The sequence below is a fragment of the Lactuca serriola genome, chromosome 6 (genome assembly GCF_051521515.1).
Source record: "Lactuca serriola cultivar US96UC23 chromosome 6, Lser_US96UC23_V15, whole genome shotgun sequence".
NCBI classification, from domain to species: domain Eukaryota; kingdom Viridiplantae; phylum Streptophyta; class Magnoliopsida; order Asterales; family Asteraceae; genus Lactuca; species Lactuca serriola.
The window spans coordinates 38864460-38879227 of NC_136413.1; the positions used below are offsets into that span (position 1 = coordinate 38864460).

The 14768-nt window shown below is 38.9% G+C and overlaps 1 protein-coding gene across 2 annotated transcripts; it reads right to left on the bottom strand.

The window, feature by feature from the left end:
- Nucleotides 1-270: 270 nt before the first annotated feature.
- LOC145059407 (homeobox-leucine zipper protein ATHB-22-like) lies at nucleotides 271-2756 on the bottom strand. 2 transcript variants are annotated; one of them, XM_079007255.1, is made up of 3 exons: nucleotides 2444-2756; nucleotides 1131-1465; nucleotides 271-651 (listed from the first exon to the last, which is right to left on the bottom strand). In XM_079007255.1, exons 1-3 carry the CDS (start codon nucleotides 2547-2549, stop codon nucleotides 349-351), a joined length of 744 nt encoding a protein of 247 aa, XP_078863381.1. In that variant the 5' UTR covers nucleotides 2550-2756; the 3' UTR covers nucleotides 271-348. The 2 variants fall into 2 exon arrangements, with proteins under 2 accessions (XP_078863381.1, XP_078863380.1); XM_079007254.1 differs by having other exon boundaries at nucleotides 1131-1468; nucleotides 2444-2747.
- Between the last annotated feature and the right edge of the window lie 12012 nt (nucleotides 2757-14768).

The following is a 14768-nucleotide window of genomic DNA, read 5'->3' on the forward strand; positions in this document are numbered from 1 at the left end:
GATGGAAGAGGAGAAAGAAAAGTTGATGACGCTTAGGTGGCATGTTAGTTGGGAGGGATGAAATCCTGAACCCTTGATGCCTAGCGAAATATATAAACGTTGCGTGAATACATAGCGACTAGCTTTATCAAAAAAAAGAAAATCCACAAATGGTTTAGTTAAATTTCACGATCGATGTTGGTGACCATATTTTTAAAATCTTGAAAAAACATGGTTTTATGGTGATAAACTATCTCAACATATGATTATTTTAATAATAACCATCCGATCTAAAACAAAAACTAAAGTATATTATTTGATTGAGAGCCTAAACACATAATTAATAAATAGCTAATAGTTCAACGAATTTCAAGGATAAGACGGGAGAACTGCCCAATTCGAGTAAGATGGAATAGGCATTGAGGTGGTCGGATCATAGGTTAGTCCATAGTTGCTATTGCTAGTGGTCATGGCACCGGTTGTAGCAACAACCCCTTGTTGTTGACCAGCTGATAGTTGATGATGGTGGTGATTGTTGGCGATTGTTCGAATGGTGGCAACTGATGTGCTCTCAACGGTCTCTTCACCAGATATATATGTGTTTCCCGTGCTGGAGCCTGCTCCTTGTCTCTTGCTTACTTGTTCCTTGAGTATGGTTCTCAATGCTAGCACCTTCATCAGTCAAAAGTAGCAATTTAAAATATCTTAATTTATTTATTTTTATTATTGTAGAAAACAAAATGATTAAATACTAACCAAACTAAAACATATTATTCAGTCTCGAAATTTTAACTATTATATTCAAATGATTTGTTAAAAAACCCAAGATAATTGATAAGATATCATTGTAAACACATATATAGCTGGTCACATAGTTTTGTGTGCACGCTACACAAAAGGTATGCTGATTTGACATTTTTTGAAAGATGCAACACCGGTGTGACATTTAGCAACCGTAATAATGTTATGTTGCACTTGACTGCAACGTTATGTTAAAGTATAATATTTTTATAATATGAAAAATACATAGATTGATGACTATGAAAAATACATAGATTGATGACGGGTTACAAACGGTAAAAAACATTTAAAATTGGATAAATTTGTTGATGTCATTTTATTGTAAAAGAAGTACAAATTTGTGTGCTCACCTCTTCTTGAAGCTTTTGTTTCTCCCGGGAGACTGCATCAAACTCTTGTTTAAGGGTATCATACAAGCCCTCAAGCTGCTTAGCCTTCCATCGAGCACGTCGGTTCTGGAACCATACAGCAATTTGTCTGGGCTGAAGACCAAGTTCATGTGATAGCTTTATTTTGGTGTCAGGGTCCAGTTTCTTCTCCTCCTGGAAAGTGTTTTCCAGTGCCTCTAACTGTTCACTTGTTAACCTTTTCTTCTTCTCTTGATTGTTGTTTTCATACTCATTTTGGTTCATATCCATCATCGCCAACGGTGCCTGCATGATTTGATGCTTCATCTCCCCCACTCCTGCTGTTTACATTTTCATAAACAATTCAAAACTGGAAATGCATTTTTGAATGTATGTATATGTATTACTTGTCAAGAAATCTCTCTCGTGACAAAAAGATAGAAATTAACATGAAATTAATTCCACTCTTGAAATTAATTAGATTTGTTTATTAGCACTTGAATGTTTGAAGTAACATGGATCTCTATTTAATATTTTGCCATACAGACACATTTTCAAGGGTGACTTTTATTACACATGTTTTAGTATATAAATCGAATTGATTTTTATACAAATTGATTACTGGAAACACTTTTTAAATATAATTAAGAGGAAACATGCAAGCATCATACTATGTGCTAGTTCTCTCGCATCTTTGTTAAGGAGATGATAATCTATCCGTCTTATCAGCAAGGAGATGAGATGAAAATCTATAAGTGAGGCACCATATGTAAATCTTCAACATCACCATTTTCTTGGAAATCTTGTGATTTTCATGGAAATAATGTGACTTTCCTCTTTGGTTGAGTGTCAGATCTGCAGATTGACTGGTGTTTATCCTTCCTTTTTTTTTAACTATGTACCGTAAGATGTGAAGTCCTACGCGTGATACTTTTTATATATTCCGCACTACGTATATCTCTTTTTGTTTTCTTGCAATTCTCCGACAAATGACCCCTTTACTTGTAGTGACGTAAATGCATGGTTTCTTTGCTCCTAGATATGTATGTTTGTATGTATCCATATATATATACAAAATCTTGTATATTTTATTTTTGAAACTATAGCAAAATTTTGTATCGATACAGCAACAAAAATGATAAATTTTGATTAAATGAATTACATTTTGATGGAAAACACATAATAAGGAGTTCAACCTAGCTAGAAGCAAAGAGTAAAGACTAGTGTGTGTATATGGATAACACATAATAAGGAGTTCTATATGTTCTGAAGTGCTAAGAAAAGAACGGTGGAAAGTTAAGTGAGAAATGAATTACCTGGTGGGTATACGTAGTGATCGTTGTTGTAGTTGTAGAGAAAGGCGAAGGAACTCTGTCCAGCAGGTCGAGGAATAAATGGTCTGTGATTCCCACTCCAGTCCATGATATCACCTTGTTGATTCGCAATAGTTTCGTTTAGCAGATGATCAAGAGTTCAACCTAGAAGCAAAGAGTAGTGTGTGTATGTGTGTTTTGGTGGTTCTTTTTTGTGCAAGAAAAGGTGTGATATATATATATGAATTAAGGAAAGGTATGTATGAGTCGATGACGGGTGGGACAAATAAACAGTGGTACTGGTGTTACAGGGAGGTCAACGTCTGGTCCTGGAGAGAAGAGAAGGTTGGATCATACAAACACTGACAATATGCGGTCGCCTTTTTCTCTCTCTCTCTCTCTCTCTCTCTCTCTCTCTCTCTCTCTCTCTCTCTCTCTCTCTCTCTCTCTCTCTCTCTCTCTCTCTCTCTCTCTCTCTCTCTCTCTCTCTCTCTCTCTCTCTCCAAGATTTACGAATTCGTTGAATTGAGAAACTTAACACTTGTTTATGTCACGAAAATTAATGTATATCTAGGATCGAAAACTAGTTCAGGATAGGTAGAAAACACGGTCTCGCTATGTTTTAGGGTTTGTGTAGGGGTGATGAAGGAAAGTAGAGGTGGCTTCTCTTAAGATGGTAACATGCATAAGTACGCTCTAAACTGACACAACTTACGGCTCCCACTTAAATGCCTATTTAACAGATGGGGATTGTCTACCCTCAAATTGCTTTGTTTAAGTTGTTATTTTTGATATTTTTGTTATTTTATTATTTTTTGTATTTTAATATTATTAATAAATACATATTATTATTAACATTAAAATATATATATTTTTTGTTTGTTTGCATTTTTTGTGTTATTTTATTTATTTGTATTATCAATGTTTTATTTTTTCGTTTGTTTTATCAATATTTTTTTTTTCGTTCAGATTTTCTCATGTTATTTTTTTTGTTCTGATTATATTTTGTAATACCTGTTGTTGGTTGATTTATGATTATGATTGCAGAAGAAATATATTGTGTTATATTAAAATAAATTAAGTATTATGGTAAAGGATTCATATAGTGTAACCTAATGATTTATATGTAATACATTTAAGAGAGGAAAATGTGATGATCAAGTCCCACGACTTGGCAAAGAAAGACCATGGGGGTAGCCCATTGCATTTGCAAGATAGGTCATGGGGGCAACCCATTGCATTTGAATGTTAGACCATAGGGACAACCCATGACACTTGGAAGTAAGACCATGAGGGCAGCTCATGGCATTGCACGGGAAGACCATGGGGTAGCTCATGGCAATGAACAAATGGTATGCGATATTTTCGGGAACTCACTATGCTTTGTGATTACGGTTTGTGGTTTAAACATTTTCAGGTACTTCCAATTCGAGACAGAAGGGCCGACTTGACTGCCCTGCATCCCCTGATGGCTTTTTCCGCATTGATTACTTTTGAAATACTCCAAGGTTTGAAAATAAATTTTACTTTGTTTGGTTTTGGATCAATTAGTTGTATAACTCAATGTTTTAAACTGAAAAATTTTTATTAGAATTTTTGGGAAGTTATAGATAGTCCGGAGGAAAAAAATAACATAGGGACAGTTAAATCGAGAAAAATAACATGTGGATAGTCCGGACAAAAAAATAATACAAGGATAGTCGAAAAGACACACAATGATAGTTATAATTTTTTTCATCGATCAATATGTAGATACCATCATTTGTAAATATAAAGATACAACTATATATAAAATTGATTTCTAAAACAAAAAAAGCTAAAAAAACAAAATGATATAAATAATTAAAACAAGAAGAACAACAACAACAAATAACAAAATGCCAAAAACATCAAATCAAAAGAGGTTATTTAAGTCAAATCATGATGAGTTTTTAGTTAAATCAAATCAAGGATATGGAAAAACAACACCCTAAAAGATATATATATATATATACATCTCTCTTTCTCTCTCTCTTTCTCTCTTTATATATATATATATATATATATATATATATATATATATATATATATATATATATATATATATATATATATATATATATATATATATATATATAGGGTGAGGTTCAATAGAGAACCATAATTAACCAATGAACCAATCTTTTTTTTCAATTTTTAAAACTTATTTTTTATCAAAAAAAAAGCTAAAAGTACAGAAATTCATAACTTTTTATCCTTTTTCAATGATATAAAATTCGATTTTTTTTACATCAAATTCACAATGTGAATCTTCGAAAATTCACAACGTGAATCCTGTGAATTCGAAAAATATTTTTCACATTCACAATGTTAATATATAAATTTAGATTTTTTTCGATAAAGAATAAACTCTAGAAATTGAAAAAAAGATTTGGTTCCTTGAAGAACCCATAATTATGGTTCTTCAACTTTTCCCTATATATATATATATATATATATATATATATATATATATATATATATATATATAGATATATATATTTGGATGAGCATCTGGACTGGACTGGACTGGCTTTTGGACGGGACCGGTTTCAGAAAATATTGTGGACTGTGGACCAGACCCGATGAGACTTACCAGGTCTGATTTTTTTTGATTCATGAACAGACTTGGACCAATACAACTTTAGATGCATATAGTAGAAGTCGTTAAAATGCGTTTTTGGGTTTGATACAACTCGTTAAAACGAATATGTTGTTGTGTTTGATACATTACAAATCGTTAAAATTAATACGTTTTTTGGTTTACAAATAAAAGCACCTAGCATATAAATAAAGTTCATCAAGAAAAGTTAAAAATTTTAACATAAACATACAAAAGTAATTACCACAACACCAAAAATCATTGTTTAAAATTTAAAATCAGTCATACTAACCATGTAACGCTCGGTTTCCATGTAAATTACTAAAAATTTTAAATGTTTATTTATTTTGCAAAGGGAACCATAGCGTTGGGTCTAACTGAGGTACGTTGGGCGTACTTCGTCGAGCCTTAGCCATGGGGTTTCCCCCTGGTATGCTGGGCGTACTCGAGCCAGGGGTAAACCCTAAATTTTAGGGTTTGGACCCTATTTAAGCACTTTATATCCCCAAGGCCTCTTCTATCATCAACCTATTTCGTCTGAAAGCAGTTCCCATGAAACCCTAATCCCTTTTTAGAGAATATTGAACCTTGTGTGTGATTTGATGTGTTTCGATGCATCTTGAAGAAATAAGAACCCTTTGGAGAAACACTTGTTGATTTTAAGCTTGTGGATCCAAAATTTATTCACCTTGATCATCCTTTTGGAGGTATAAAGTTTCAACCTTGTTTAATCATCTCTTAGATCTAGTTAGTTTAGGGTTTTTGGTATATTTTGGTCCCTTGAGTTGATTCATGTAAGTATAAGTTACTCCAGAATATTAGAATAATAGATCTTGATGTTTTGAGGTCCATTGTTCATAAAAATGGCATCTTGATGGATTTAGCTCAACCATGCAAGAGTTTATGTTCATATTATGGAGTTAGAATGTTAAAAATGGGTGTTGGGCCTCTTTGAGCCATGCAAGGGCATCAAGTTGATGACTTTATCATTTAAGATGTTTCCAAAGAGGTAGATCTGTGTTTTGTACGTTTGGACTAAAGGCATTAAGTGCTTAATGTGAGTTTATCATTTAAGACGTCTCACAAAAGGTCTTTTACCATTTTCAAGAGGGATTATGATTTGGGCTTTTAGTTATTGTTATTACCCTACTTATTTATTAGTGTTAGTTTGAATGTGCTCAGTTGAGGAGCCATCATAGTAGCGGCCTGTGTGTGACTATTCATCATTTGCTTGAGGTGAGTTTTCTCACTGTACTTATGGGTCAAAGGCACTAATGTTGGCCCACTGATTATGTTGTAGGATAGTAGTGATCTTTAAGACACTTACTGATATATTTGTATGAGCTTGATGGCTTTGTGACTCTTGCTAGTATGATTGTATGCGTAGTTGTAGGGTGAAACAGACTCTTATCGGTTTAAAGATATTGAATGAGTCGGACAATACTCAGCGAGTTGGAAATGAGTCAGAGAGTCGGAAGGGACTCATGGGTGAAATAGACCCGTTACACATTTTAGTATGATATATATGATTGATGTATGGTATGTGGTATTTGGGAAACTCACTAAGCCTTCTGCTTACAGTTTAAGTTTATGTTTCAGGTACTCCCAGTTCGAAGGGGAAGACCCTGATCTGATTGAAGTGCATCCACCAGTGTTTCTGCAATTTTTGAGATTTTGGGATTTGTACTTTGATAAATATTTTCACATTGGCATACTTTTATTGTTGATTTGAGATATTTGATGGATTTTGGTTGATTTAAAAATGAAATTTTTCGTTATGATTTTTGGGATGTTATAATTTGGTATTAGAGCCTTGATTTTAGAGATTCAGACATACTCTCGGGTGTGTCTGAACTCAAACTAAGCGTTTGGTAAAAAAATTTATAAAAAGGAATGATTTTCTAAAGAGATTGCTACTAGAAAGAAGGGGTGTGATGCATGTAATCAGTCGAGCTCAAGTAAGTGTTCCTAAAATACCCATACCTGTTTTTTTTGTTTCAGTATGTGAATATGTGAATAACATGCTAGATTAGGGCTAAGGATCTGCTTAGGATTTATCATATGATATATGCCTTGTATGCTTACTTTATGAGCACCTAGATTTGTATGTGGTGGGAAGGGAATACTAGGAGAACCTAGCAAGCATGGTAGCATTAATAGATGTGTTGTTTAGGGAGTCACTTAGGGGAATCGGGACGACTCTTGAGAAAAGTACGGATACGTTTTGAAGGTAGTATTGGGCACGTACTACTGGAAGCATAAGATTTGTACTCAAGTCAAGGGAGTCACGAGGATAATAAGGGATTCGATTGGTGTGAGATTCTTCTAGTGTTTTCTGATTGTTTGTATGGTTTATTTTCAGTATGGTGGTCACTCGAGGGTTCATCGGGGTTGTGTTCTAGAGCTATTTAGCAAGCGTTATCTGATTGAATTGGTTCTTATTCCTTTACGTGAGAGCAAGGCGATCGTGGGGATGGATTGGTTGAGCCCTAATGGGGCAATTTTTGACTATAGACACCAGTTAGTTCGGGTTCGAACCCCAAGTAAGGGCGGGGGGGGGGGGGGGGGGAATTAGTTATCCATGGCGAGGGTATCCAACGCGGACAGACTCTCTATTCAGCTGCGAGAGTTAGGAGATATCTACAATAGGGTTGTTCTGGTCTTGTGGCTTATGTATCGGATACCACAGAGAATAAGAAGAGGACGATTGATGATTTGTCACTTGTTCAGGAGTATGCAGAGTGCCTCCGAAGTGATATGTGGAGTTTCGTATTGATCTAGTTCCAGGTGTGGCTCTAATAGCTAAGTCACCCTATCGATTAGCACCACCGGAGATGCAAGAGTTATCTAAACAGCTGCAGGACCTATTAGACAAGGGATTTATCAAATCGAGTAGTTCACCTTGGGAAGCACCGATATTATTAGTGAAGAGGAGGGATGGCTCCTATAGGATTTGCATTGATTATTGGGAGCAGAACAAGTTGACGGTGAAGAACCGTTATTTGGTTCTGAGGATTGTTGATTTGTTCGACCAACTTCATGGTGCATCTTGGTTCTCTAATATTTATTTGCGTTTAGGCTATCATCAGATGAGTGTTCAAGATGAGGATGGTCACAAGATGGATTGCAGGTCTCTTTATGGTCACTACAATTTTGTGGTGATGCCTTAGGGCTAACCAATGCACCAACAACGTTCATGGATCTCATGAATTGGGATATAGAGAAATGTTAGATCGGTCAGTCATCGTTTTATTGATCATATCATGGTCTATTCAATGACTAAGGAGAAACATGAGGATCATCTATGAGAGGCTCTAGAGACTCTGAGGAGGGAGAGGTTGTATGCCAAGTTCACCAAGTGCAATTTTGGTTGCGTCAAATAAAAGTGTATATTGGTCAACCCGGACAAGATTGAGGTCATGATGCAGTGGGAGGTTGCAAGGTCTCCATCCGAGATTCGGAGTTTTCTTGGTTAAACTAGGTATTACCAAAGGTTTATTGATAATTTCTCCAAGATCGCAGTTCTGTTAACTATGTTGATGAAGAAGTTTGCTACTTTCCATCGGGGGCCTTAACAACAGGCGGCCATTGAGACTTTGAGGTAGAATTTATGTGGGGCTCCGATCTTGACCCTACTAGAGGGTGTGGATGATTTTGTGGTGTATGGTGAAGCATCAATTTTAGGATTGGGTGTAGTTTTGATGTAGAGGGGTTGTGTGATAGCTTGTGTTTCAAGGCAGGTGAAGCCTCATGAGGCGAATTATCCCACTCATGATTTGGAGTTGGGGGCGGTTGTGTTTTCCCTCAAGATTTGGTGTCATTACTTTTATGGGGTTCGTTGTATCATTTGCACTAACCACAAGAGCTTAAAGTATTTGATGGATTAGCCAAATCGAAACATGAGAAAGTGCAGGTGGCTTGATGTAGTAAATGATTATGATTGTGACATCCTTTACCACCCGAGAAAGGCCAACATGGTGGCCGATGTTCTTAGCCGCAAGGCGGCTAGTGCATCGATCAGTGATGTATGTTTGAGGATGACTGTGATTACCCCACTCTTGTAGTCAATTCGAGAGGCTCGGGTCAAGGCTATGAAAGAGGAGCAACGGAAGAATGAGCGCATTGTGGTCCATGTGTCCTCTTTTGTTTATGATAGTCGAGGATTTTTTACTCTTCATCGAAGAGTTTGGGTTCCATATTTTGGGGGTACGTGTCATATTTTGATGGAGGAGGCATATAAGTCGAGGTTTTCTATTCATCCAGGAGCGAAGAAGATATATAGACACCTCCGACTTGATTATTGGTGGCCCTGCATGAAGTGGGATGAGGCCTATTATGTGGATAGGTGCTTGACTTGCAGGAAAGTCAAGGTTGAGCATCAGCGACCTCACGACAAGATGGAGTCGTTGGGTGTTCCCATTTGGAAATAGGAAGAGATCACGGTGAATTTTATCATAAAAGCTACCGCAGACCATGCGAGGGGTGGATTCAATTTTTGTCATCATGGATCGATTGACCAAGAGTGCACATTTCATCCCTATTCAAGAGAGCATTTCCGCAAAGAAGTTAGTAGATATCGATATCCGGGAGGTTGTAGTGTGGCATGGTATTCCAGTCTCAGTGGTTTCAGATCGAGATGTTTGGTTCACTTCCAGGTTTTGGAAGAGGTTCCAAGAGGAGTTGGGTATTTTTCTGCATTTCAACATTTCTTTTCATCCGCAGACCGATGGTTAGAGCAAGCGGACTATCCAAACTTTGGAGGATATGCTTCGGGCATGTGTGCTAGATTTTGGCGGTAGTTGGGATACGTATCTCCCATTGGCCGAGTTTTCTTACAATAATAGCTACTATGCTAATATTGTTTGACCTCCTTTTAATATGATTTACAAGAAGAAATATCGGACCCCGGTCTGCTGGGGTGAGGTTGGTCAGCGAGTTATGGGTAGCATGGAAGTGGTGCTCCAGACTACTGAGTTGATCCAACAAGTGCGTCAGAGACTGCACACTGCACAAAGCCGACAAAAGAGTTACGTGGATAGACGCAGGTCGGATTTGGAGTTTTAGGTTGGGAATATGGGACTCCTGAAGGTGTCACCTTGGAAAGGTGTCATCCGGTTCAGGAAGCATGGCAAGGTAGGCCTCAGATATATCGGTCTTTTCAGGACTATGCCCAGGTGGGCAGGGTTACTTATCGTTTGGGGGTGGGCAGGGTTGCTAATTGTTTGGAGCTACCCAAGGAGCTCAGACAGATTCACAATACTTTTTACGTCTCTCTTCTGCGGAATTGTTTGGTTGATGATTATGCAGTGGTTCCTTTGGAGGATATTTAGGTGGATGAGCGCCTGAATTACATAGAGAGACCGGTTGCGATCCAAGACAAGAAGACGAAGACCTTGTGAAACAAGGTTGTGGGTATAGTGAAGGTGCAATGGCAACACCAGAAGGGTTTATAATAGACATGGGAGTCCGAGGAGGAGATGAGGGAGCACTATCCAAGGATCTTTGCGGAGACAAACTTCGAGGACGAAGTCAGATTCAAGTGGGGGAGAATTGTAATATTTGGTTTCTAGGTAAATTTATAACAATTTTAAGTGTTTATTTATTTTTCAAAGGGAGCCCTTATGTTAGGCATAATTGAGGTACGTTGGGCATACCTCATCGAGCCTTAGACATGGGGTTTTCCCCATTGTACGTTTGGCATACAAAGAGTATGCTGGGCATACTCGAGCCAGGGGCAAACCCTACATTTTAGGGTTTGGACCCTATTTAAGCACTTTATAACCCCAAGGCTTCTTCTATCATCTGCCTCCTTCATCCCAAAGCAGTTCCCAAGAAACCCTAATCCCTTTTTAGAGAATATTGAGCCTTGTGTGTTTTTTGTTGTGTGTTTGGTGCATCTTGAAGAAAGAAGAACCATTAGGAGAATCCTTTGCTGATTTGAAGCTTGTAGATCCATAATATATTCACCTTGATCATCCTCTTTGTAACATCCCAAATTTCATGGCCAAAAATTTCGTTTTTAAATAAGTTATTACATAAAACCATCAGTATAAAACATTCATAATAACATCCCATGTCAAACCAAAATGTTAGTAATCAAAACATAAAACCATATCAGAGTGTAATCCCAAGGATCTCATGTGCGGAAAACATAGTGTGATGCGCTGCGATCAAGCGGCTCCTTTCCTTTGAAAACAAGTACCTGAAACCAAAATTGTAAACCGTAAGCACAAATCTTAGTGAGTTCCCCCATCATACCACATACCATACAATCATATAATGAATAACTAGGAGATACGGGCCTCGCCCACACTCACGGAGATACGGGCCTCGCCCACACTCCGCTAGCTGGGAGATACGGGCCTCGCCCACACTCCACTATCTCTGAGATACGGGCCTCACCCACACTCAGCTACTAAACCATAACATACCAGTATATACAATCATATAATGAACAGCTAGGAGATACGGGCATCGCCCACACTCAGCTACTATCACATATATCATAATAGAAACATACTCTCAGACATACCTGGGGTGTCCGAACTACCCTTTGGTCCTAACAACCGAACTTGGGGTCTATTCCCCTCCTACTACCACTATCACATATAACATATCATGCCAGCATATAACATATCAGGTAGTAGCAAACCTAGATGATATCACAAAGACAATCATCTAACATACAACTCCTACTGGTGGGCCGACATTGTGGCCGTAGACCCATCGCTACTGGAAGGTAACTCACCTCACACTGCTGAAGTCCCGTAGACATAATCTCATACTGCTGAAGTCCTGCAGACTCAACCTCGGCTGCTGGCTGACAGATTCCCGAACTGTCAACACCAAAATAACACCCAATTAATAGTTGGGTCCCAATATATAACCATAAGTACATTCTTTGGGTAATTACTACATTACCCCTAGCTTGGCTTATTCAAGCCCAAGGCCCAATCCATAGGCCCAAAGTCAATTAGGAATCAAAGCCCAACACATGGCCCAATTTTCCAAATTGGGCCTAGGCCTATACATGGTCTCATTCTAAGGCCCAACATCATATACTCATTAAGGCCCAAACTATGGCCCAATTTTCCAAATTAGGCCCAATCCCCTTACATGGGCCTTACCCTAGGCCCATTAAATTACTCTAGACCATTTGCTTGATCTTAGATAGCCCATTAGATATCCCAATCATTAAGGCCCAATAGAAAGGCCCAACAATAAACCCAAATGAAATTAGGTTTTCACATTAAATGATGATTAGGGTTAAGTTTCCTACTTAACCCATTAAGCACTTAATCCATTAAGGACTTAATCCATTAAGGAATTAATCCATTAAGGACTTAATCCATTAAGGACTTAATCCATTAAGTCCCATATTGCTTAGATTAGTCTTTGCCAATGATTATTATTTAATATTTCAAACTATTAAATAATTCTCGTGTGTGTGTCCCGATTAGTTCTCAAAATTAGGGTTTTATGCCCTTAAGGTTTTCCAAACCCAACACTAGCCCATTAGCCCATTGGTTGGGCATTTAGGTCACTATGGGCCTTATTGGGCCCATTAGGGTCTCTTTGGGTTAACTAGGGTCCATTAGACCCATTAGGATTTCCATAAGCCCATTAATCAAATGTTTGGGCTTTTATGCCCATTAAGCTTCTTTGAGACCATTAAGGTCTATTAGGTCCATTAGGGTTTATGTCCCTTGTCCAAACACCACAAAGAGTCCAAACACCATCAAATCACACCGCCACCTGACACAGCAGCCGGTGGCGGTAGCCACCACCTCACGGTGGTGGTTTCGAATTTCTTTCCATTATTCAATTTGTAATTTACACTTTACAATGCTTAAACTCAAAATAAACACATACACTAAACAACATAAGCACACACACAGCCACCCTATGGTGGCCGGTGGTGGTAGAAGGTGGCAGCCACCACCTCACGGTGGTGGCAGTGGCGGTTCTCGGTTTTCCGGTCATGCAACCCAATTCCAAATCACTGAAATAACACACACCCATGAGGACTTATTGCAATAGAACCCATCCACCCTCTTGGTGGTGGTTGGCGTCGGCAGAAGTATAACACGATGGCAACAGCGGTGGCGATAGCAGCACCTTGCAATAACAGCCACCACCTCATGGTGGTGGCGGCAGTTCTTCCAATTCCCAGCCGGGAAAACATACCCACACGAAACTCGGCGGAGATACACATGAAACCCCACAACAGCCCCTTTGTGGTAGCAGGAGGCAAAAGGAGCACAAGCCAGCCGCTCGGAGCTGCGGCGGCGAAAGTCACGGCTGAAACATCGCACCAAAAATGAAGAAGAAGAAACAGTGGCTCCGGCGTGCGAGCAGCAGAAGCAATCGGGGGAGGGAAGGAGAGGGAAGGTGGCGAAGGCAGGATGGCGGATCTTCTTCTACAGTGATGGCGGCGGCAGCGACATCAAACCACAAGGACAATAGCACCGGCGGCTAAATAAGAAGACAACCCTTGGTGGTTTCCGGCAGTAGAGAAATGATGGTCGCGCTTCATCGACAAGGCAGCAAGCAGGGTAACGGCTGTCGGAGGTTGAAGATGAAGAGGATGAATGGAGGCGGCTGAAAGATGCTAGGTTTAGGGTTTGTATGGTGAGGGTGGCGGGTTTTAAACCCCGACCATTCAAAATCTTTGACATATTTACAAGTCTGGCCCCTCCCTACAAGATCCTTTCAAATTAAGTCTCAAACTTACCTTTTAGCCCCTGACTTCCATGAAATCTGTTCAAATTAAGTCCCACTAATTACCAAGTAGTCCCTGCCTTCAATATTACTTACAAATTGGGTCCGGAACTTACTCTTTTAACCCTCTACTTCTAAAATGGTGACAATTAACTCCTCGAACCCAACACCCTGCATATATAATTATTTATTTTAGGCTACCATTCGTTCATTAATTTATTTATTTATCTAATAAATAAACAGGGTATTACAACTCTCCCCCACTTAAATTAGATTTCGTCCTCGAAATCATTCCTTACCATTCCTTACACACCCAATCATTCTAGTAACATGGTCACCATCCTGGGCACACCTTAGCCTTCCTAGGGTAGCCATGACCAATCCTCGTAAAGCCCTACAATCCGTAGATGAACGAATTTCTCGCAACAAGGTAACATTTACTCGATCTGAATCTGTTGTCTCGAGATGGTCTGAATCCCTAGCAGACCAATCATACTGAATCAATATCGTTGGACCCAGTCCACTTTATCCTTCAACCGGCTACTCAATTTCCGATAACTCGAGGTTCTCATTATAAAACAGGATCATAGACCTAATTATCTCTGCAGATCACTTGTACCTGGCCAAGGCCCAGATACTCCTGTTGTGAGTGACTTGTCACTCCCCAATAGACCAGCTATTCCGTGAGTACTTGCAACCCCAAACACCAATACTAACACTGCCCAAACGCTGAAACTGCCCGAACACCGAACTGTCTGAAGCAGTATGCTATCACATGGCTGCTTCCCACAAGCTATCGAGACCTCTTGGGTCTCAATTCACTCACCAATCATCTTAAATATTGGGTTCCGGCTCAGCTGCAGAGCCAAAGGACTCCCACTTAGTCGCCTCACACGACTTCTGAATGAAATCCTCCTCTGGAACTAGTTGCAACTAGTTATCATTCCATTGTGACTCTAACAACTTTCTGATCTAACCGATCGAATC

What these genes read in the sequence shown, in the direction of transcription:
- LOC145059407 (XM_079007254.1), bottom strand. Translation starts at nt 2,549, where the DNA reads ATGGACTGGAGTGGGAATCACAGACCATTTATTCCTCGACCTGCTGGA. An exon ending in TCACTACGTATACCCACCAG is followed by an intron (nt 1,469 to 2,443) that starts GTAATTCATTTC and finishes AAATGTAAACAG; the next exon opens with CAGGAGTGGGGGAGATGAAG. An exon ending in AACAAAAGCTTCAAGAAGAG is followed by an intron (nt 652 to 1,130) that starts GTGAGCACACAA and finishes TGACTGATGAAG; the next exon opens with GTGCTAGCATTGAGAACCAT.